Here is a 25,032-nt window from a genome sequence, read left to right as displayed (position 1 = left end):
TCCTTCAGTGTGCCTGGCCGTGCCAGATGCACAAGTGCTCAGTCAATGTTTGCTGGAGCCTTGAAGAGCTTTAAAGTCACTTGGAAGGGACAAAAATGGAAAACTGGAAGACTAAAACAAATCTGTTTATAGTGTCGTAAAAAAAAAAAAAAGGTGTTCACCTTGCTCATTCAACTAGATGTGGACTGGGCAAAACTCTACTGACACTAATCCCTAAATCATTTTGTTGGATATACATGAAGAACAATAAACTCACTTTGAGCCTTTGCTTGACTATGCTGTCATAGACAAAATGTGTTAGCTCCTTATCACTATAACACATTAAACCAATATGGATGATGGGGAATAGGTTAGTAGGGGCATTAATTTAGTTCCAATAGTGGTAGTAATTAAGAAGACGAGGAAAACACTCTTCTTCCAAGAGAGTGTTGGCCTTACATAACCTGTCTGTTTTAGCATTCTAGAACTCTATTTATCATTGTCTTCAACTTAGGTTCCTCTTCCTCATCCCACCCCCCCCCCAAAAACCTCATTTGTATTAATACTTCCCAACCTGACTAAAACACTGACTCACTGGTGGTAGAACATGAACATTTCTCATACTGTCACAGAGGCAGTAACTAGTCTCAGAGGTTTGTCCTTCATATCCCTTAAGGGTTTCAGGAACTCACAAGAAGATACGTAACACCTTTTATTGGGAACAATTCAAGTTCACCCCCTCACCCCTTGGCGAAAGTGTATATACCATGCTAAGTAATAATTTTAAAAGCCCTCCCCAACGCTAGAATTTTTGTCAAGAAACTAAGACACAAAAGCACCAAAATGTGATGGTCTCAATCAACAACCAAACAGAGGCAATAGTAAAGAAAGAGAATAGGAATTTTTACCTACTAGGTGACCAAGCACAAAATCAGGCAAAGTGAAGGTTCTGAGTCAGAAGATCTCAACCTTTTTCCAGGAGTCACAGAATAAGGAACTAGCTAGATTTTTAATTGTGAAGCAGGTGTGACCCATGAGTTAAGTATAGGTTGTACTAGGTCCCTTCCAACCTTGTGATTGCATTTTGTGATCTTATAGACCTAAAGTATGTGATGGAGAATTTGGAATGGCAGCGGACAATAGGGTAAAAATAAGATGAGTCAGGCATGTAATAGAATGGCACCAGAGCAGCAGGATGCCATGAATTGTGCTCACTTCTTACCATCACCATCACCTTCAGCTTCCTCCTCTCCTCCCACAGGTCAGTTTCCTATACTATACTGTCCTCTCATTTTCTTCTCAATCTACCCTAAAATTTCAACAGGTAGTTAAGGTGGGATAAAGGAAAACTATTTTGCATGTTTCTAACAACAAAAAGGTAAGCTATTCTTGTCTAACAAGGAATGGTGCTAGTTGTTCTGCTCTCATGATCATCCCCAATTTAGTGCGAAAAGGAATTTGGACATCAGTCCAACCCCTTCACTTTATGGATAAGGAAACTGAGGAAAAGTGAACTGGGGTAAAGTTAACTTAAAAATTAAGTTAAAAGTAGAACTTGTGCTCCCAGTCCTGGGCTCTTCCTATTACACAAAATATCTCTTTGATTACTTTCTTTTCATTGCCTTGAGTCTTTCAGAGATGCTGTTTGTTTTCATGGAGTAGCCATTGCTCTATCCCTTCAAAATGAGGGGTGTGATTTTGTCTTTGCAAGAGCTTCAAAAATTTCTGATGTAAGGGTTCCACTTTCCTTAGTAATGTTTGCTTCCTGTTCTTTGGGACTAGAATCCTATTAGGGAACCCGTTTTGGTCCTTTTCAGATACCACAGAGTAGACCCAAACCCAGGAAGACGTCGTGTGTTAAATGTTGTTTCTGGGCCTCTGGAGAAAAGCTACATTCCAAGCCTTTTTATGAGGCTCTCTTGTAAAGCAACATCCAAGAGCCTGGTATAAACACAATAATCATATATTAAATAATTAATATTTACCTGAGCAGTCACCAACCACCAGGAGATCAACTTATTCATATTGTAGTGCCGTAGACTGGTCCATACAGCATCAGAGTAAGAATTGTAAATTTACTAACCAGTGTACTTCAATTAGAGCTTTACACTAAACCTGTTCTCTCCCACACTTCATTCTTCCATGTAATCTTTTATTGAAGAAAATAAGATAGCCACCAGTGCAGGTTCTACTACATACTACAGATTTCATAAAACTTTTTTTAAAGGAGAAGGAAAAGAGAATCTTATTTAGCTGATCATTTGTTGGGAATGGGGGACACAGGGAAGAATACTGCACAAGCAGCTAGATAAATAAACCTGACAAAGAGCTTGCTAAGCGACTAATATCATGCACAAGTGAATTTCAGTTATCTCCTGAATGGCACCAGGTTATATCGTTTGCTTCCTAAAAAGAAACGTCCTTTCAGGATGGTGACTCTATTGAAAAATCTATGGAAGCTGCATTTACTGGTAATTTCACATTCTCAAACATAGCTCAAGAATTTAAAATCAACCACTTAGCTGGACTATATATATCCATTACTTGGAAAATATAGCATTCACACTAGTTCAAAAAAACCAGATATTCAAAGAGGAGAAAAAGGGTCAACTTACTCTGTAATTATTTAAAAAAAATTCACTAGGACAATTTTACTTTTACATAATTGTTTTGATCTGGTTACAAGGAATAACCCAATACAAATATTTTCTATAATTCCTGTTTCAAAAAAATCCAGTTGCGTCCTCTTTAAAGAAGCTTTTCACTTGCTAATTCATCATGAACGTTATAGGAAGCTGGGAAAAGAGAAGAAAGCCCAGTTCTTCCCAGAACTTTTAGCTTGCTTCCAAGTTTGAGAACAGTTATTACACTTTTTAAACTCTCTTCAAAAAAACAATCTGCTGCCAGAAAACACTCCCCAAACCACCCACCAAAGCAACACACATGGGGCAGCTAGATGGCGCAGTGGCCCTAGAATCAGGAGGACCTGAGTTCAAATTCGGCCTCAGACACAACACTTACTAGCTGTGAGACTCTGGGCAAGTCACTTAACCCCAACTGCCTCGCCAAAAACAAAACAAAACAAAAAAAAAGCAACACACATACTGAAAGATCCAGCTTCGGAGGTTTGTGAGTGAAGGTGTGTTCATGAGAGTTTGCCTTTGAAGTTTCTTTTCTTTTCCTCTACAATGGATAAAATACTTTTGTATATATCAGCTAGTTCCTGCACCTTTCAGGGCTCCTTCCCTGGAAAGAGAAGCTATCTTAGCCTCTACCATTTCTTTCTTCCCTAACCCTCCCAATCTTGACATTTAGCAGTATAAATATTACTACCAGATTCTACTACAATGAAAAGTGAAAAAGCCATGATGTTCCTTGTAATGGGATTTAACATGTAATCCTGTTTCTTCCCTGCAGTCCAGACATCCTCTTCTTTCCTTACTTCATAAGCAGAAACAGATAAACAACAAATGTCTGCCCCAGAGATCATTCTGCCTTCAACTCTCCAACCTCCATCCGTGGGCATTGTCAGGACACTAAAAAAAATACCTGGTAGTAATGTTCAAAAACAAATGTGTCACATTTCCCCATAACAATGTTACTTCTTGAAGCTCAATAAAGAACTCTTGTCCAGTTGAAGCATTAAAAGCATCAGCCTGTTTTATTTTGTGACAAGTTTATTGAACAGTATTTAAGACTTCATCTTTATAAACAAAGCTCTGCTGAGCAGTACTGAGGCAGCACCTGCAAATAATGCTGTGGCCATGGTCTAGAGAAGCCATTTTATCAAGCATTTGGTTTCTTACCAGTTTAAATTCTTGTAGAACCACCAACATGACAGCTTAAATGTAGGAGAATTTTTCAAGGACTGGAAATAGCTTAGAGCATAAAGTGGCTACTGTTGGAATGTTGTTCAAAAGAATCTCATAACCAATTTTATTCAGGAAAGCTACCCCCTTTAAGGATAACATCCTACTCCACTGGAGTCAATTTTAGGGTGTTTTCTTCACTCCTTAACCAAGCACTCCTCTAATATCAAGTAGTGCTGGGGTCCAATTAAAGAATGGAAGAAGCCAGCTAGGGATTAGATGCATCCCTAGTTTAATCTGAAGTATAAAACTCCACAGAATGGGCTGGTATTTCTCAATATATAAATGTGAAGTCCTTTTTTTTTTTTCCAAAATGCAGACCTAGATTTCCATGCAATGGGCTAAGTAAAGAATGGCACCACTACCTTGAATTTTTCTCTGAATCTTGATGAAAAAAATCTGCAAGTGGAATTTTTATTGTAGATGTCCTGACAACTGGCAGTAAAAAAAGCTACTGACTATATTTTAATACTGTGTTATACTGAAAAAGAAAGAAAAAAGTCACTAATGATTGTTACGTACAACTACAGTGTGTATACAAAACAAATATCCAAATTCTGCATGTGAGCAAAATGTTTTCCTAAGAGTTCTGTAAAATTTACAGACTGACGTATTCAGAAATACATTTTACACAAATGTCACTAACCCCTTTAAAGCAAAAGGAAATAAACGCACCAACTAATTAACCAGATGCAGAAAAAAGTCAAACCTAATAAGATTCTCTTCAATTCACTAAGTACAACACTAAAATAAAAGTTACACAGAAATTGGAAAATATCATGATAGGTGTTTACAAATGCACAAGAGCTTTGAGAAAAGCTTTACAAAGCCTTCATACCATACAAAACTTATGACAAAAATCAAAGGAAATAATGTAAATCCATTTCCAACACAAACCTACTTCATTAGAAAATCCGCAGGAAAAGGTGTATGAACAGTTTCACAGAACACATTTTAGAGACGTTTTACTGAAACTCCAATGCCCAAAACAAGATAAACAAAATGCTCAGCAGTTAGCACTATCATTAATTTTTAAAAAAATCTCAGATACACAAAAATCAAATTCCAGAGTGCAGGCATTTAATTACATTTCACAACAAGAAAAGTAATGTTGTGATTCAACCAAACTTCAGAGATTTCTCCAGTTTCCACTATTTATTTAACTTCATGAATAATGAAACCAGGTTTTCCTTTTTAGTATTTTTAATCTGAAGTGTAAAAACAAGTCAAAATAACCAAGTAGCTACAATAAGATGTAAAACATTTAATCAAATAAATGTTAAGAACACAGAACCAAAATAAATTTGAAAAAATAAGCATAAAGACTCATTTTTCATCTCCTATGCAAATAACCTGTTTCTGGTATTGAAAATAGTCAACGTTCCAATAGGAGGAGAAGGGGATTTGCTGTTGAAATAAGACTCCGAAATGGTTTGTTGACGTTTGATACTTCATCTTCAGAATGAAATACAATCACTTAACAGGGGCTTAAATTGAACAGTATATACAACCATCATATTGCTTTTTTAAGTTGAGGAGGCAACACCTAATGATCAGTCAGAGCAAATTTGTACTTGTGAATTACCAGAAGGTCCACAAAGAAGTCACCTCTTGATTGGAATACAAGTCTGTACAACCCCTTCCCCGAACAAAAACCCTGTGCTGTCAAATCTGCTACGGATGTAGTGTTGAACAGGCTTTCAAAACTCTTAATGGTCACATGAATAAAACTGTTGCCACTTGCATCTCTAAATCATACCACACTTTATGTCAGTGCTACCACTGACATGCAACACAAAAAAGGCACTATTTTGTGTGGAAAACAATTCTTTTCAAGGCTGCTGTTTAAGCACACTGATTTGCAAGGAATGTTGGGGACTTTTCAAAGCAAGACACAAATGCCCTGTAAGTGACAAAAAAATTTTGTTTCTCATGATCTCTCCAACCTCCCATTCTCCATTAAGGCTATTATACTCTACAGTAATATAGCGCCTCTGCCAGGGTTCTTGGATGAGTTGTGAAGGACGGAAGGCAGAGGCCATAAAGGTGCCTTTTGGGAAGTGGTGACCAAGATGCTCCCAGGCATTTCAGTGGCTGGGACTCCTGTTAACTGAACTCCATTTGGTTTTTGGGTTTTTGTTTGTTTTTGCCTCAGAGTGCCCTAGTTCCCAAAGGAAAGGAACGGAGGGCAAGGAACCTTAGGGGATCCTACCTCCCTCTGGCAGCCGTAGTTTGTCTGTGTGAAGACACACTAATTGTTAGATTCCTGATCAAACAACTGCAAAAACAAAAGCTTCTAAAATAGAATTCAAGGAATAACTACTGCTTGTCAATCTATGGACTAGCTTATCAAGCAATTCTTCTAAATTGACTGACTTAATTTTGACTCGCTATATAATAATGCTTATTCTTTTTAAAAGGACCCCTCAACTAGTCCCTAAGTTCTCTTATGGGCCAAAATTTCACATAAGTGAGTCAAAAGGAACATATCAGCACCATTAGTCCATCTCAGCTAGAAGTTCAAAACAAATCGAGAGTCTTAAACATTGATTATAAAGTTTTTTCTGGTTGTTCATGCTATATCAAAAAAAAATGGACAATTTTAAACTGACTAAACTAAGACTTGATGGTCAAGCCAAAATTGTTCTAGGGGACTGGGACACCGTCATTTCTGTGGCAAAAGTCTTATTCCACACAAGTATAATTGTGACAATGGGAATCTGTGTTCAAGGTTATAAACATAAAACTCGGTTTGGATTTTTATAAAACAGTTCTTTCTGCTCGTTACATAGGAGTCAATTAGGCAATTAAAGCAGCAACTTTCTAAACACACAACTGTCCATACATCAAGAACCTTTTGAGAAGCAATAAAAGTACATACAATGAATCTGTATACACAGAGATTTTATTCAGTTGCAAAAGAAAATTAGGACTTTAGACAAAGCTTTGACCCTATAACAAAGCAAATCTGTCCAGCTTGGAACCAAAAAAAATCTAATAGCCAACTTCTATTTTACAATGGCTTGCAATAGCACCCATCAAGAGCTTTGCTGACTTAATCTTAGTACATTTCTATTTTCTTCATCCCAAATGGTAAAAAACCAATCTAGACTCCTTGATAAGCATTATGTGGTCATTTGAGTTTTAACAAACGGTTTCCCTAAAGGTGAGCCAAAATTATTTCTCTGTTCTCCCCATACAGCTCTACTGGAACATACAGCAACATTTATCCTTGCAGCAATTCTTCTATAAACAGTCAACCAGTGCTCTCTCAGTCTTATTGAAACCAATCTATTTGCAATTTAAACAATCCACAGGTTCTAACCTGGAAATACTAGGAAAACAATCTTGATGCATTAATCACAGCACTATGAAGATCTAGCCTACAAACAGTTTATATGAACAGCTACCCTAACACAAGTTTGACTTTTCTTGAGCCTATAGGTCTGTCATTTAGATCAACGACAGCTGCCATGGCTTCATCACGAGACTCAAATGCAACCATTGCTTCACCTGTGGGCATGCCCTTTTCATTGTATTTTAAACACACTGAGCCTGGGATCACCTGATAGCCATAAAAGAAATCTAAAATTTCATCAACAGAGACAGTGAAGGGCATATTTTGAACTTTAATAACTGTTGGGCCTGGCTTTCCAGAAGCAGTTCCAAATCCAGGGGGTCCCCCAATATGGAGCGCTCCAGGCCCAGGACCAAAGTTCGGTGGCCCACTCAAATGTCCAGCAGTACTACCAAGACCCGGAGGACCACCTCCAAAACTTGGAGGGCCACTCAAAGTACCAGGTCCATTTCCAAAATTCTGAGGGGCTCCTCCAAAAGCTGATGGTCCACTTAAATTATTGGGACCACTTCCAAAACCTTGAACATCAATACCTAACCCAGGCAAACCACTATTTCCAACAGAAGGTATTCCAGGTCGGGCATCTCCAAAGGCCCCACCCAATCCTGGTGGTGGAAGTGGTGGGCCAAAGGCATTTGACCCACTAAAGTTACTGGGAAAATTAAATGGAGGGCCATTGTTTGCTTCTTTTGAGCCTACGGTCAGGAAAGCATGCTCATCACCTCCAGCATTTGGCATTCCTGGCACTGTGGCATTACCTGGCAATGGAATTTTTAACCCCTTTTTCACTTGAGATGGAGGATTTTTTTCAATCTCCCTCATGTCTTCTAGGGTAATTATATGCAATAAAGCTTCTCTCCCATTAAGTTTCTTACGGTGTAAGCGTTCAGCCTTATGTGCATCATCTTCACTTTTAAACTGAACCAATGCCTGTCCTAACCCCTGCCCAGTGTTATCAACAAGAATATGTACAGCATTTTCATCCACTGGAATCTCCTCTAGGAACTGTAGAATATCCATCTTGGTAATGTTGAATGGAATATTTGATATATGTGCACATAACTTTGGTGAGCTATCTCCCTCTGTATTTAAAATAATTTCCCTCTGATCATAACTGAAGTTCTGTAGCCTCTTACGAATCATGTCTATCTTTTCTAACATTCCCTTTTTAGTTATTGGGTGAACCTGAATAAAGCGATTCCCCATGTATTGCTTATGACGACACAAAGCTGCCTTATAATCAGACTCGCTCCTGAATTCTACAAAACCTTCACCTGTTGCTTTCCCATTAGGTCCATAAGCAATGTAAATACTATCTTCCACAATATCTAGCTTTTTAAAGAAATCAATAACATGTTTGTTTTCTGCTTCAAAGGGTAGACCTTTCAAATATACACAAAAACCAGGCTCATGTGGAGATCTCGATCTTGACCTTTTTTGCCCACTAGGCGACTTTGACCTGACGAGTGTCTGAGGAGGGGGGTGTGTCTGTCCAGAAGGTCCCATGCTCTGCTTGAAAGTGATATGACCTCCAGCAGCTACCCACTGTCTTTCTGTGGCCGGGCTGACTTCAACATAACGTTGAATCATCAGCATTCTGTTTCTTTTCAGTGCTTCAAATGTATCTTGAGGGGAGAAAAACTTAACTAATCCATTCCCATTATTTCGGCCTACATGATCTTTCAACAAATGCACTGCATCTACACGAAGCCCATGGAAAAAGTCTTTGACATCAGTTTCCATTGCAGAAAAGGGCATCCCATGGACACTGACATACAGATCATCAGGGTTGATGGGAAGTGGCTTCAGACTACTTTGAGAGTTCATTTGAATAGGATTAACAGGATTCAAAGGACCCAGAAACATTGGGTTCAGGTTACTGTTCAGATTCAGTGCTGTTCCAGATCCATTCATCCCAGTAGGTATGGGTGCCACTGGTGGTGGATTCAAAGGAGGCATTCCTGACAGAGGTGGCATAGGGCTCATGGGTGGCACTGGAGGAACAGGAGGTATTGGGGGTACGGGAGGCACAGGAGGCAATGTAGGTACAGGAGGAGGAACAGGTATTGGAGGAATAGATGGCATTGGTGGCAAGGAGGGCATTGCTGGTATTGGAGGAATTGGAGGTGGTGGGACTGTGCTCATGGAGGATGCTGTGCTAGGTAGAGTTGAACTAAATGTTGGGCTCCCAAAGGAAGCCCCCATATTTGGAGGGGCTGTTGCTATGTTGGCTGTGGAAAATGTAGGGATGTTTTTGTTGCTTTCATGCACAGATGTGGCTGCAGTAACCACACTGGGAGAAGGATTATTAAAATTGGCAACTGTGGTAGGTAAATTTACCCTGCCACTCATGCCTGAACTAGGAGGTGGTCCTGATCGGCTAGCATTTGCTGGTGGCATATCTAAGTTGGCAGTTTCAAAACGCCTACGACTGAGTTCAATCATATTTTGCATTTCAGTTTTACTACTCAACAACAGTGTTACTTTTGACCCTTTAATAGTACCACCTGTGCGCATCATACCAAGCCTTGCATCTTCATCAGTGGCAAAAACGATGAAAGCCTCACCCAGTTCACCCCCTACAATATGCACGCCCCCATCAGGGATGGTCAATCCAGAGAAGAAGTGGCGAATGTCCATGGTCCCCGCCACAATTGGGAGACCTTGCAAACGGATGACCACAGCCATGCTGCGCTGAAATAACACACACCTGCAGATGAAAAAAGGCAACGGCTATGTCAGACTACTGTTTGTCATACCATTTATTTAGCTAGTAGAATCACCATCTACCATATTAGGCACTCAAGCACCTCCTCAAGCTAACACAATTAAGTGTTAATATAGATTCTATTTTTTTATTTTCTAAAAAGGGAACTCTATGTATTAAACAATTAAAACCACCACAATTTCAACTTCCAAAATACATTGTAGAAACACAGATTAAAAGTTCAGTCCAAAGACCCAAAAGCATCAAAACAAAAACAATAAGAGGCAGCAATTTTATCATACAGACTACCAGTTACTTAGTGACATTTAAAGAAACATATAATTCACCTTGGGAATGACCCTTTAACAAATGCGCCACAGAAAATACAGCTCACCGACCCTCCCTACAAATCTGGCAACTTCTTGGGACTACTAAGACATTTTGCATAGCTACAATTCCTAAAATCTAAATGTAACAGAACTGAGGAACTGTACATTACTGATTACAAGTGGCTCTTAACAGTGCGAATTATTCAGACAAATTTTAAGTGAGAACTAGTTATAAGTTACTTCTCTGCTCAATCTGTTCAGAACTATAGTAAGTAAAACTAAGTATTATTTTACTCAATGTTAAAATAAATTAAAGAACCCCAAAGAGATGACAATAAATGTATTTAATCCCAGCACTCCTGATTTCTGCAGATATTCGACATCTAAAACATTTTCTAGGAGAACCCTGCTACAATGCTAGTCACTGTCAAACAATTTTGGTTAAACTACGGGTCCAATCACCCATCCCAATACCCTCCACAAAAAAGAATTTTGAATATTGTGGATTCTTTGGGTGGAAGGGGTGGATTTTACTTTAGAGGGATCTGTTTCTACTATGTCCTCTCAGAATGCATCCTTATGGGAAGAAGAAAGGAGGGTCTAGATAAGCCATTATTGGGATAGCATAATTATGGAGAGCTTATAGAACTCAGAGGTTGCTTTACATGGTAGCAGGGCTCTACTGTACTTTTTTTTAAAAATTAAAGGCACAAGGCCAGAAAGGGGAAAGTTACCCCCCCAATATAAGTATTTCATACTCCAAGTTTTGGTATTTCAGATTCCAAACACGGGAAATACTGGTTTTTATAACAGTATATAACAATAAATACAGGCATAGCAATTTGCAAAGCAATAAATATGTTTTTATGCCTGTGACAGAATAATATTAATCTGCAGTTAACTTTTATAGAGTCAATACCAACTTTATTCTAAAAACTAGAAATATCAAACTTTTGAAACTTAGTAATTTTATGTAGATCACTTGTAGCTGTAAAAGGACAACTCAAATATAATATGCCTCTTAAATTAGCTGTATGACTCCAGGTCAAGTCACTAAACCTCTCTAAGCTCTTTTCCTTACTGGGCTAGATGCTCTCTTCTAAAGATCTCTTGAGCTTTAAAATTCCATGATTCTATCACAACAGTACTCTTTATAATAAAATTTCCTGAATACTGACTAGTCACAACAAGATACCATACTGAGCTTCTTCATTATGATGATTATATAAAAGAAAAATAGTACTGTTTTGGTTTTGTATTTTATAGACTCTGCAATAAAATATAAAACAACCTAAAATATCTGAATAATGATGGGAAGGAAGGGCTTTCTGTATCTGCTCCAAAATGTTAGATTTTTAAACCTCAAAAGATAGCTCTTATTAAACTCTTATTTTAGATATTAAGTCTATATATTTTAGCTTAGTTATTTAATATCAGCAGGAACTTTTAAAAAAGTGAATTAAATGTGCTTAACTAATGATGCATGTTGAATCCCTACATGTTACTGCACTTCATTTAAAGGCAATTAAATACCCAATATAGGACATAGTATGAATAACCCAAGTATCAAAGATACCAACTGAGTGAAATGTTAGCTTGTACTGGGTACAGGTACATAAGAGTAGCCCAATGTGGCCCAAAACACGACACACAAACCAAACAGGGCTTAGTGCCACACAAAGTAAGTACTGTACAAGTCTTTCCCTGCTAAAGGTGGGAACCCAGTGAAAGTTTGTACAAGGCAAAAATATGCTATTGAACACATGCCACAGATTTCTCTGCAAAATCCTTTGTGCTGAAATAGGTTGCTGCTGAAGGACTGGGACTACAACCAGAATAATTCTGGAAGTCTAGAGAACACAAAATTTCCCTGCTAAGCCTTCAACACAAGAAAAAAACAATCATCTTTTAGGTTTGGAAGAGCGAAGGGGAGTGCCAGAGCTCTGCCACTTAGTGTGAACTTGAACAAGTCCTTTAACCTCTCCCAAACTGTAGTTTCCTCATCTATAAAAAGGATTTGGGCTGAAAAATACATGACGCAATAGCTCTAAAGGAAGGGATTCTTTTTTTTGTGGTTGTCACGACCCTTCAGGAGTCTGGTGAAGCCAAAGGATTCCTTCTCAGAATAATGTTTTTAGATGCACAAAATAAAACACATAAGATTACAAAGGAAATCAATTATATTGCAAAATAGTCATCAAAACATTGAAAAAACAGGTTCACGATCCCCAGGTTAAGGACTCTTCATCTAAAAAATCTACAAATATATACCACTATCAGAAGCAACTACATTTCAGTGGATCTAGAATACTACTTACTGGGGAGGAAGGGGGGAACCTACTTATTCTACAACATTTAGGAATGTAGCATTTAGGCACATAGGACCAAAGCAGGGCAAAACTGATCCCAAAGGAATCTACACCAGCAGTACAAAGCACCCTAGACATCCCTCCTCCCCCCACAAAGAGAGAAAGAAGCTTAGGACACACCAATTTGCATATTGCACAAATCTTAAGGTTATTTAAACTACCTTGTTTTAACTTAAAGATAAACAAACCTTCAATTCAAAAATCTCTTACCTGAAAAAACAACAGATGTATTTTCTTAACAAGTAGCAGAGGCCAAGTCAATCCTGTGGGCAACCAATTAAAACCAACTTTTAGACTGCAATAAAGAATAAATGGAGGCAAAAATCAATGTAGGAAACACACAAAATAGTATTTGCAGTTCACAATGAACTGTCTATTAAGAAGGCTCAAGTTTGAAACCACCACTGGGCACTTCAACTAGAAAGCATCCAAAAGATGAACTGTGCCAAAACCCACACACGCTTACTACTTAATAGTGCTTTCAAGTTTTAGTGTCTGTATTCAGTAAGAATAAATGATATTTGTATATAGATTTGTCCTTAAAAAAAGTGATTGAGAACTAAAACATTTATTTTGCTTAGTTTCACACTTGACATTTGCTTTTCTGATTGAAGGATTTGGGGATGAGCAGTATAAGGAAGAACATGATTCCTTTTGTCCACAAAGAAACAGTCCAGTAAATCTTAAACCATAAAATAGTCCAATTGCTCAGACCAGGCCAGCCTCTACAATTCATCACTAAATTCTAGATAAAAACATGATACTAAAACTCAAAATAACATCACTTTGGTAGGCAAGTTATGTCAACTCCATGGAATTTTGGGAAATTAGTATAATCACTCTTCCAACAGTTGCTTTCATATATACCCAAGACTTCAGCCAACACCACAAGCATTAAGTCAATAAAGATTTCAGTTCTAAGAATTTGTAACACAAAAATTGCACTGAGATTCAAGGTTCTGAGGAAACTGATTTTCCCAAAATATCTATATCTGTTACCAAAGTTACCTACAAGAAACTTCAGAATACTCCCCAAAACAATCATAAGTGAAGCATCTTTCATTCACATTTCCTTAAGTCAGTGTTATGGCGATACTCAAGCAACTTACAGCAAGTGATTAAGAGAGATAGTCCTTTGGGAAGAACGATAAGCCATTTGATAACGCGCCTTACTAGAATCATGCTCATTTTTAACCTAAAACCACCTTGAATTCAAGACCAAAACCCAACAAAACTAACAATTGTTACTACTGATGTACAATAGAAGATACTTTAATATTTCAAAAGCTAATTGCACTCTAATCCAAGAGTAAATATTCTACCAATGTCATTCTAAACAATCCCAAGACACAAACTAAAATAACTCACCACTTATACAAATAAATTATCAATTAATGGATGTATTATGAAATACTAAGGAAAAATTACATAACTCAATAAATACCACAAAATGACTGAGGAAGATACATAAGTATGCTATTTAAAACGCAATTACATCACATATTAATTCCACAATGTGCTGATTGATTTTTTTTGAAAGTCATTACACAGCAAATTAAATTCTTAAGCTTAATAAATTTTAAAAGTCACATTTAGTAAGCTCTCCCAGCAAATACAAAGAGAGTAAAGGAAGAAAGAACTGAATAGAATAGCACTTCTTAAATGAAGGCAATGCTTAATGAGCATGGGTCTACACCATATCAATATTTTCTTCTGATAATTTCTAATTTGGCTCCACTGTCCAGAGACAAAAGTTGTTAGCAACTGTGATTAAATGAGACCACTGAAAATTATTTCTTAAAAATATGAAATGCTGGGTTTATACTGTATCAATTTTTCTTATCGCAAAAATTGTGTTTCCCCTTGTATTTTAAAACTAGCTGAAATGACAAGCAGGTACTATGCAGACCACAGTAGCTTCAACACCATTTTATTCATATTTATTACTTGGTAATTTTTTATGTTGCTAAATCCATTAATGTATTTATTGACATCCCTGTCAAAAATTCTGTTAACTAGAGAAAAATAACATAGACTCAAAAGGATAGTTCTTGGCCCAAAGAAGATGGGATTTACCATAAAATATTAAATATTAGCTAAAAACAAAACAAATATGCCATGGCTAGTAGTCAGAGTAGCAGGTGATAAGGCCAAAGACAGGAGATTAACTTTGGGGAAAGATTTTGGAGAGAACAGACCTGTGTTTCCAGGTCTTGAAGAGGTCTCTGATACAAGGTCCTCCATCCCCAGAAACTAAACAGCTTCAGCCAGGCAAGGACAGATAGTCCCTGCAGACCATATCCTCCTCCCCAAAGGACTAAATCAAGTTTGCCCTTAGGAGCAAATAAAAAAATGTGTCATCCCCCTATTCCCACCTCATACCTATTTCCCACAAGGACAAACGATGACTGAAATTGCTGACTAGAAATCAGGAGATCTGAGTTCAGGTCTCATCAACTGCGAAATATTCAAGGTGTGACTTTGGACATGTCACTTAACTTCTCTAGGCCTCAGTCTGGTTATGAACTCTAGAGATCTCTGTCAGGGCTGGCATTCTAAAACTCTAAAGGGATAAAACTTTTCTTTAAAAAAATAAAAAGCCTAAAATACAAATGTAACTCAAGTAAAATTTTATACTTTGAAACACACTCAGATTAATCAGTCAAACCATCACCAAGCAAGAGTGACAGTGACATAAGACCCCTTCCTGTTCTGATAAGTGCTATCTGTTTAAAAAGGAGGGGTATGGAAGGGACACTGGCAGGCAAACCAGATCACAAACTGCAGAGACCGCAACTTTGTCTAGGTTGGTCCTGGTGATCTACTAGAGCTGCCAGGCAAGAACGCTGTTGAATTTGCACATATCCCAGGCCATTTCTGCTTCTGATCTTAATTGTGGACCAGGCTAAGTTCAGAAAGGCTCATCAACAGTTGGCTATAAGTAATTATTAAAGTTATATATGGGCCAGGACCTGTGTTGGTATAAAGAATTCCCACAACCAATGAAATCAAAGATCTTTTAAAAGAATGAAGTATCTTTGCAAATAAAGGATTTCCTAAATTGTTTTTGTTTTGCTCTGAAACACAAAGTTAAAAGGAGTTGATTTACTCATGGAGCTATCATCATATTCTCAAAGGACAAGGAAAGCCCAGCCATTCCCTTGATGTCCTAAATCCCAATTCCCAGATACATTCAGGTCTCTAAAAACGAGAGAAACTCATACTAGTCAAACTCTAAAGTATCATTTCATTTTTTAGAGGATGTGTTTGAACTAGGTAAAGAAACAGTTAACTTCTGAATACAAATTATTCTAAAAATTAAAAGGAAAGGGAAAACAAGTCTGATATTGGGTTTCAAATAACATTAAAAAAAATTAAATATATTTACAACTTGCTAATTTATCAAATAAAACAACTTCAATTAATTAACTTGTTCTGCCCAATTTCACTTTTGCTTCAATTACAAGCTAAGAAAACCAACATCTATTTCAGTTTTGACACCATTGTGTTTTAATAAAACTTTTAAAAAAATAAACTGCACATTCTTGTAGAATTTTAAAAGCACAAAAAAGACTTATCTTCACAATCACAAGCAGAAGATAGATTGAAGTATGTAGTTTGCAGGTTCATTACTTAACCTGACAATTCCATTCTTTCTCTAATACAAAAAGGCACAACAAAAGCAAACTTGAATTACTTTCAGCACTACAATTTCCATCCACCACAACCAGTAGGCATCACAACTAAACAAAACAACCTCATCAGACCTCAAAGAAACACAACAGTAAAACAAACTCCAAATCATACCAAAAAAGATAAGTGAGCCATAGAGAGAGACAAGGAGAATGAGCCAAGTGCTATAATCAGCAAACATGAAAACTTTTGACAGTTACAAGATTGCAAAACAATTATAATTTAGTTGACTACTCTTATTTTGTCCCCCTTAATGGGTCACATTTTATGCTGGGATTTTAACAGTTTCCAACACTAATAGGAACTTTTCACTTTTTCCTTAGCAACAGGTCAGTTGTCAAATGCAGTATTTCTAAATGTTTATACCATCTAAAAAAAGCACTACAAACTACCTTTTGTTTGTAAGGATACTCAAAAGTCTTAAAAATTAAGTTTTTGAGACTAAAAAATTAGCCAAAAAAAAAAATCCAGCTCATACATATTTCTAAGAAACATTTTAATTCTACGGTAGACCCATTCACTGTGACTGCTGGTTTTAAACTTGATGAACTCATGTGTTGTGCGCATTGAATATTTGTACTAAATTCAAATCATACCAAAATATTTGTCTATGAGAAGTGTATAAAGATTAGATAAAACCACAGAAAAACTAATGTGATTATTAATTCAGTTTTCCTCTGTAAAACAGGTACCTAGAACTTAACATTGTTTTAGTTGATTCTACTTTAACTACTGATACTTACCTTCTCCCTAAATATCCCTTTCAAGAATTCAACTAAATTGGATCGTGCAGTTACATCTTGTCAAAAGGAAACCGAACAAACTAGCAATCTTGAATGCTAGCACTTATTCAGATGCCAGTCACTCAAACCCCCCCCATTCAATGTGCCAAATCCAAAGGCTTCAAAAACTCTTGCCTGTCCCAAGGTCCCCCAAATTCTTTACACAGGGGAATAAAAACGTCAAATTTAATATGCCAAAGCATGGGGTAAAACAGCCCATGATTTCCTGCTCTCAGTATATTCAAGTTAATTAAAGCTTTGGAAAATTTTCTGCAGCTTCATGTTTACCCCGATAAAAAAAATTTTGTGTTTGAAAGCAAAAAATAAACATCACAACAAAGAAATCCAAATTTAATGTTGCGTTTAAAAAACACTGACATTAAAGCATTTTTTGAAATTAAACTGCACCACAGTTAAAAAAAACTAAAGTACATTGTCACCACATAAACACAAAAGTTTTTCATTTTCTGAAAATGTTAAGTTACAAATAATTGCAATCCAAATATGTAAACCACCTATAACACAATTCTATGTAATCACTATTCAGAGTTCGATTGCTTTGAGTCCGAAATTCCCCATTCTTCCACCAACTACCGTAATGAGGAGCAAGCACAAACCAGGCCATACTATGTTTCTATAGAGCTAAAGATTTCTTTAACTCTAGGTTTTGTAACAAAAAATTGTAGGCTGAAAGCAGTTTGAAATATATTAAGCCCCTAAACTACTCAGTAAGTGCAAACACTATTTATTCGTAACGATTTTTTTTACAAAGTTACTTTTCAAACCATTTACTAACAGCAAGGCAAAACTCTGAAACCAAGCAAAGGTTTTAGAAAATTTCAAGAAAAACTCTCCATCGGATGACTTCCGATCAAGTATCAATGCTATCAGACAAGACCTTCCGTAGAGGCTTATTATTCTAAGTAAAAAAAATGGACCCTGAACTATCCCTGCAAGCACAGCCCAAATCTTTATCAAGTGTCTTCAATCACGCACAGAGGGGCCTCCCTATACTATTCCCTCCCCCTCATGGCAAACCCCCAAATGATGTTTGGTGCTGCTAGCAGAGACTGTTACTGCAAACCCCCCCCCATGATAATTCGATATCACCACATACAGGAAACATCCTTGCATCTAATACTCGGTGCACAGGTGTTCGTACCTCTACCACACATACCCTACTTAACACAATCATTCTCCCACTAACCAATCCTTACTCTCGGCCTCCCCCGGCACCAAAAGTCAAAGCAAGCTCCTAGACACAAAAAACACTAACCTCCCCGGAGTCAGACTACAGAACTGGACCCTCCCTGGCTCCAGGGCATCTCCACACGTTCCCCGTACTGACGGCTGCACAACCCTTCCGAACGGCTGCTTCGGGCCCCGCTCGTACCCCGCCCCACCCAGTGCAGAGGCGCCCGAACAAGTCCTCCCTCCAAACTCCTGCAGCGGCTCCAGCCACAGGGGGCGTCCTCCTACAACCCCCGCCCCCCCCGGGGGGGGGTCCTCGTGGCCGCCCCGCCGCAGCTCCCGCGGCCGGGCGCGGCCTCGCCAAGACTGCCTCCTCCCCTCCCCGGATCCGGCCCAAGGGGGCGACCTTCCTCCCGGCTCCCTCCCCCGAGGCTCCGGCCGCGGCGGGCGTCGTCCCTGCGGCCCCTCTCCTCAACTCCGCGGCAATATCCCGGCCCAGGCCCCGGCTCCAAAGCGGGGGCGCGGGCGCGGGCGGGCGCGGGCCGACTGCTAGGCCCTTTGTGTGGGGCTGAGGCGGATTCCGCGGCCTCCGAAGGCCCCGCCCCAAGCCCCGGTCGTAGCGGGGCGGCCCGAGCCCCGCACAGCCCCGCCCGCCCGCGCCGGGGCTGCGGGAGTCTTACCGGGGAGAGCTGCGCGGTGCCCGAGCTCAGACCCGAGCTACCCCCCGCGCCAGTGTCTCCGTCCGGCGGCCGACAGCCCCAGCCCGAGCGGGGTCCCCGGATCCCGCAGCCGCCGCCGCCGCCGCCACTACCGCTGCCGCCGCCGCTTCTGTTGCCGCCACCGTCGCCGCTATCGCTGCTGCACAAAATGGCCGCCGCCGCGCTGCGCTGCTCTGCGCTCCAGTTGGGGGGCGGGGCGCCGCTCGGGGGCGGGGCCTCAGGCCGGCTGGAGCAGGCGCACTGGAGGCCTGGACAGATGCTCTCCATCCTCTAGGCGCAGGGAGGGGAAGGGGATAGAGTTGATGATCTTGGAGCGGTCGAAGCATCATTCGGAACCAATATGAGGATCATTCATTCAGTAAACGGTTATTAAGTACCTGTTATGGGCCAAGAACTGTGCTAAGAGCCGGAACACTAAAACAGACACTATTCAGGCGCTGGAAGGAAAGCCTATCGTAGGCTCACTGGCCTTCCTCGCCTGTGTCTGTCCATCTCCCCTCTCAGCGCCTTTGCGCTGGCGGTTCCTCAGTGCCTGGGGTGCACTCCTCACCTCTGCTTTCTAGGATGTTTCCTTCCAAACGCCGCTCAAGCAACGCCTGCATGAAGCCTTCCTAATCACTTTCTTCTAGTGCCCTCCCACCCAGAAATTTATTGTGAATATATAAAGTATGTATTTAATTTTGCTTGTGCTTATGTTCTTGTTCTCCCCCTCCCTCAGCCCCACTCTGCTTCTTGAAGGCAGTTTCATTTTTGTTTTTGTTATCACCAGAGCCGAGGTAAGTGGCAATCTAGTATTGTTGTTGTTTTTTATTGATTGCATGTAACATTAGACTGAAAAAAGTGGGTTGGAGCCAGAAAGTGGATGGCCTTGAATGCCAGGCTCAGGACTTTATTTGTTAGACAATGGGGAGTCAAATGAAAATTTTGAATGAAGTAATTATAGGCTCAAAATACTTTATTCGGAGTTCTACTTGAGTATTACTGTGAAAGTTGGATTGGAAAGGGTATAGGCAAGAGGCAAGAAAGAACAGATAGGAGGTTTATTATAACGATAGGTATAAGTACCTGGACTAAAATGGTTATAGCAGGTATAGATACCTAGGTGGTAGATTCAATAGAGATTCTGGAGGCAGAAGCAACAGGAGTAAGCCAAGGATGCATACCATCTTGATGTCTACTCTCAGTGCATTTCTAAATCTTCTTGGATACATTTCATTGACCTGGGATTTACGTAACTGGTATATCGGACTGTATCTTTACAACTTCATCTTTAGACTCAGATCCAAAACTACTTTTCTATTTTAAGTTGAAATATTTTAAATTTCTCTACGTCCCTATTTTTCCATTATATGTGGACCTAACACACTCCCCACACACCTTACACCCCCCCACCACACATTCAGCTGATATTAGTGATAAAAGGTAGGAACAAAGATTTTTTTTTTAGTGATTCTGGGAGCTAAAGGATAATTTAAAAAATAACTATAACATTTATGTGGACATTAACCATAAGACAGGCATTGTGCTAAGGGCTTTATAAATATTATCCCATTTTATCCTCACAACAACCTTAGGAGGTAGGTGTTATTATTCTCATTTTACAGATGAGGAAACAGAGGTAGGCAAAGGTTAACTGACTTGCCCAGGGTCAACAAGTTAGTATATGCCTGAGGCTAGATTTGAATTCAGGTCTTCCCTAACTCCAGCCTTGGCACTGCTCCTCCCAACCAAAAAAAAAAAAAAAGAGATTACTGATCAAGATGAATGTGACAGTAATAAGCTGGAGGAAAGGCAGAACTGCACAACTCTTAGTTTGTTTTTGTTATTTCCACCAAGAAAAATGGCTTCAGAGCAAGAAGGTTAGGACAAAAAATGGTCAACAGAAGGTTTAAACTAAAGATACATTAGAAAATGGCAAGAAAAAGAAAAAAGATAGCAAGATAACAGTGCCTAACTGTCGACAGTAGACTGAAGCGGCCAAATCTGGATGAACTCTCTACCCAGGTACCAAGAGAGCATGTGGACGGACAGTGCTTGTTGAACCACTATCAGCAGTGTTCTGCAAACGCGAGGGAGTGACAGAAGCGGTGCTGGGGGATTGGATAAAGACAGCAGAAGTGTCCTGGTTTTCTATTAAAAAAAAAAAGGAAGAGGAAGGGAATCTTCTAACTATAATAAGCCCATGAAAAAATTTGGTTCTTGGAAAAAAATTAGAATGTCATTTGAAGGATGGTTTGTGACTATTTGGCAAGACAGGTCAAGAGTTCATGAGGAAAGGTAATAAAAGACTGGCCTCATGGTAGGTAGAAGAAGTGAGTGACACAGGTAAGTGTGGAATTTGGGTGTAAGAATTTGACAAAGACTATCATGTTAAGGAGATGTAGAGATCTGGGGTAGATGGCAGAGTTTTAGGTGGACTTAGAGTTGCTCAAATGACTAGACCCAAAAGAAAATTTTTTAGAAATTAAACTCCATTGAAACCTGTCCAAATATAGCTCTGTTCTTCCCTACCCACAGAGTCATCCTTTCTAACAAGGAATAAAAAAGAAAGAGGAGAGAAAAGCAGTTCAGCAAAATTAATCCATATATCAGAGAGTATATACAGCATTCTACTCATAGACCCCTCCTAATCAAAGAAGGGAGGTCCGTTTTCTTTCTCTCTTTTTTTTTGATCAGCAAAAATCTTCACTCTTTCCCTCCCACCTTCCTCTCCCCACTTTGAAAAAGCAAGAAAAACAAAACCCCTGTTACAAACATACATAGCGAAGCAAAACAAATTTTCTCATTGTCAGTGTCCAAAAACAACATCTCAGGTTGAAACACTGAATCGACAATGTCCCCTCTCAGGAGAGAGGTAGCATTTTCCATCATGAGTCCTCTGGAATCATGGTTAGTCATAGTTTTGACCAGAGTTCCTGTTTCAGAGTTGATTATCCTTAAAATATTGTTGTTATGTTGTATATTTGTATATATATATATATATATATATATATATATACACTATAAATTATATATTTGTATATATATTTCACATATAGTGAAATGGTTCTCATTTCACTTTTCATCAGTCATACAAGTTCAAATGAGGTTTCACTAAAACCATGCCTTCATCATTTCTTACAGCACAGTAGTATTCCATCACATTTATATACCATCACTTGTTCAGCCATTTCCCAGTTGATGGGCATCACCTCAGTTTCCAGTTGTTTGCCACCACAAAAAGAGCTGCTCTACATATTTTTGTATGTATGTGTCCATTTCCTTTTTCTTAAATTTCTTTGGGGCATAGATAATATCATTGGATCGAAGGATATTCACTGCTTAGTAGCTTTTTGGGGACATAATTCTAAATTGCTTTCCAGAATGGCTCGACCAGGAAAGTGCATTTCCTTATCTGTTCTTTTGGGGCCAATCTTGGTCATTAATAAGTAAATGTAATAAATAAAAAAAAATTACATGCTATTCAGTTTAATTTTTAATTTTTAACTTTTTTTTGATGAGGCAATTGGGATTAAGTGACTTATCCAGAGTCACACAGCTAGTGAGTGTTATGTGACTGAGGCCAGATTTGAACTCAGGTACTCCTGACTTCAGGGCTGCTGCTCTATCCCCTGAGCCACCTAGTTGCCCCCTAATTTTTTTTTTTATTCCAAAGGTAATCATGAATGGGTCAGTGTTAGATTGGAGGAAGTCTTGAACTCAGTGTCCCAGAAATCTGACTTCAGCTCTGTTATTCAATATTTTTATCCATAGCTTGGCTAAAGAAATGAAGAAGCAGTATAGTATACCAGATGAAATGTTGTACTTGAAGTTGGGAAGAAATGAATAACATTCTACCTCAGATATTCCCTAGCTATGTGATCCCCCAAGCAAGTAAATTAATCTCTCTAAGCCTCAGTTTTGTCATCTGTATAATGGGGATGACAATAACAATCACACTTACCTCCCAGAGTTATTGTGAGGATTAACTGAAAATAATACATGAAGTGTTTTAAAAATTTTAAATTGTATACCAAGAAAAGGTCAAAATGGGTATATGATTTAAACACAAAAGGTGATACCATAAACAAATTAGGAAAGCAAGGAATAGTTTACCTGTCAGATCTGTGGAGAAGGAAAGAATTTATGACCAAACGTGAGATAGAGAGCATTATGAAATGTAAAATTGACAATCTTGATTATATTAAATTAAAAAGGTTTTGCATGAACAAAACCAATGCAACCAAGATTAGAAGGAAAGCAGAAAGCTGGGAAAATATTTTACAGCAAGTATCTCTGATAAAGACGTCATTTTTCAAATATATAGAGAACTGAGTCAAATTTATAAGAATACAAGTCATTTCCTCAGTTGATAAATGGTTAAAGGATATAAACAGGCAGTTTTCAGATGGAGAAATTAAAGCTGTCTATGTCATATGAAAAAATGCTCTAAATCACTATTGATTAGAGAAATGCAAATTAAAACAACTCTAAGGTATCACCTCACAACTGTCAGTTTGGCTAATATAACAGAAAAGGAAAATGGTAAATGTTGGAGGGAATGGGAGAAAATTGGAACACTCATGCACTGTTGGTAGAGTTGTGAACTGATCTAACCATTCTCAAAAACAATTTGGAACTATGCCCAAAGGACAATTAAACTGTGCATACCCCCAGCAATGACACTGGTAGGTCTGTATCCCAAAGAGATATTTTTAAAAAGGGAAAATGACCTATTAGCACAAAAATATTCATAGCAGCTCTTTTTGCAGTGGCAAAGAATTAGAAATTGAGGGGATGCCCATGATTTGGGGAATGGCTGAACAAGTTGTGGTATATGATTATAATGTAATATTATTTTGCTATAAGAAATGACAAGCAGAATGATTTCAGGAAAAACCTGGAAAGACTTTCATGAACTGATGCAAAGTGAAGTGAGCAGAACCAGGAGACTACTGATCAACTATGAATGACTTAGCTTTTCTCAGCAGTACAGTGATCCAAGACAATTCCAAAGGACTCATGATGAAAAACACTATCCATATCCATAGAAAGAACTGATAGAGTCTGAATGCAGATTGAAGCATACTATTTTTCACTTTATTTTTTGTAGTGTTTTTTTTTGTCTGTGTTATTTTCTTTTACAACATGACTAATATGAAAATGTTTTGCACGTTTGCACATGTATAACCTATATAAAATTGCTTACTATCTTGGCGGGGAGGGGGAGGGAAAGGAAGGATGGATGGAGAAAACTCAGAATTTGGAACTCAAAATTTAAAAAAATGAATGTTGATTGTTTTTACATGTAATTGGGAAAAAATAAAATATTATTTAAAAAGCTTTTAACTGCCATGTAAATATCAATTATTATGATTGTGGCTGTCATGCTTTTCAAGTTTGCAGATGACTTAATGTTGATAAGGCAAAGTTACCAGCTTGGATGACAATCAGTATCTAAAGTGGTCTTGAAACAATATACACAATGACTAAAAAAATGTAAATGAAGCCAATCAATGATAAGCATTTATTAAGACCTATTATATACTGTGTTAGACATGGAAATGCAAACACAAAAATGGATTTTTAATTTCCTTAAAGAGCTTATATTCTATTGGAAGATATACTGTGTCCTTGAATAAATACATAAATAAGTAAATGAATAAACATATATATAATATAGGCATATATGCAAAATAAATACAAGGCACTTTGGCAAGCATGCCCTAGTAGCTGGGCTGGGGTTAGGGGAGTAGGGAAGGCTTTATGTGGGTAGGAAGCAGCTAGGGAGCACAGTGGATAAAGCTGGGCTTGGAGTTATGAAGACCTGAGTTCAAATCTTGCCGCAGACACTAACTGTGTGTGACCGTGGAGAAGTCACTTAACCTCTGTCTGCCTCAATTTCTTCATCTATAAAACAGGGATGATAATAATAGCACCTACTTCCCAGAGTTGCTGGGAGGATAAAATGAAGCAACATTTGTAAAGTATTTTGCAAACTACAGGGCCAGTAGTTATTATTACTATACTAGTTGTTATTACTGATAAGGTGATGCT

General features: G+C 38.5%; 2 protein-coding genes across 4 annotated transcripts in view; both read right to left on the bottom strand.

Annotated features, from left to right (window-relative positions):
* CPNE1 (copine 1) overlaps nucleotides 1-19,042 on the bottom strand; it is a 35,772-nt gene extending 16,730 nt beyond the window's left edge. Inside the window, 1 exon segment of the mRNA XM_020998520.2 lies at nucleotides 18,958-19,042. The gene's annotated coding sequence lies outside the window, so the exon portion shown is untranslated.
* On the bottom strand, nucleotides 4,907-19,047 carry RBM12 (RNA binding motif protein 12). 3 transcript variants are annotated; one of them, XM_020998517.2, is made up of 3 exons: nucleotides 18,958-19,047; nucleotides 12,822-12,906; nucleotides 4,907-9,916 (listed from the first exon to the last, which is right to left on the bottom strand). In XM_020998517.2, exon 3 carries the CDS (start codon nucleotides 9,892-9,894, stop codon nucleotides 7,255-7,257), a length of 2,640 nt encoding a protein of 879 aa, XP_020854176.1. In that variant the 5' UTR covers nucleotides 9,895-9,916; nucleotides 12,822-12,906; nucleotides 18,958-19,047; the 3' UTR covers nucleotides 4,907-7,254. The 3 variants fall into 3 exon arrangements, with proteins under 3 accessions (XP_020854176.1, XP_020854177.1, XP_020854178.1); XM_020998518.2 differs by having other exon boundaries at nucleotides 12,822-12,874; XM_020998519.2 differs by lacking the exon at nucleotides 18,958-19,047 and adding an exon at nucleotides 18,363-18,435.
* Between the last annotated feature and the right edge of the window lie 5,985 nt (nucleotides 19,048-25,032).

The sequence above is a fragment of the Phascolarctos cinereus genome, unplaced genomic scaffold (assembly GCF_003287225.1).
Source record: "Phascolarctos cinereus isolate Bilbo 61053 unplaced genomic scaffold, phaCin_HiC Scaffold_2;HRSCAF=192, whole genome shotgun sequence".
Taxonomy (NCBI): Eukaryota; Metazoa; Chordata; class Mammalia; order Diprotodontia; family Phascolarctidae; genus Phascolarctos; species Phascolarctos cinereus.
Note: the sequence above shows the minus strand (reverse complement) of the source record. Positions and strands in the feature narration are given on the sequence as shown.

Excerpts from the sequence above, each read along its gene's own strand:
- RBM12 (XM_020998517.2), bottom strand. The coding sequence starts at position 9,894 with ATGGCTGTGGTCATCCGTTTGCAAGGTCTCCCAATTGTGGCGGGGACC.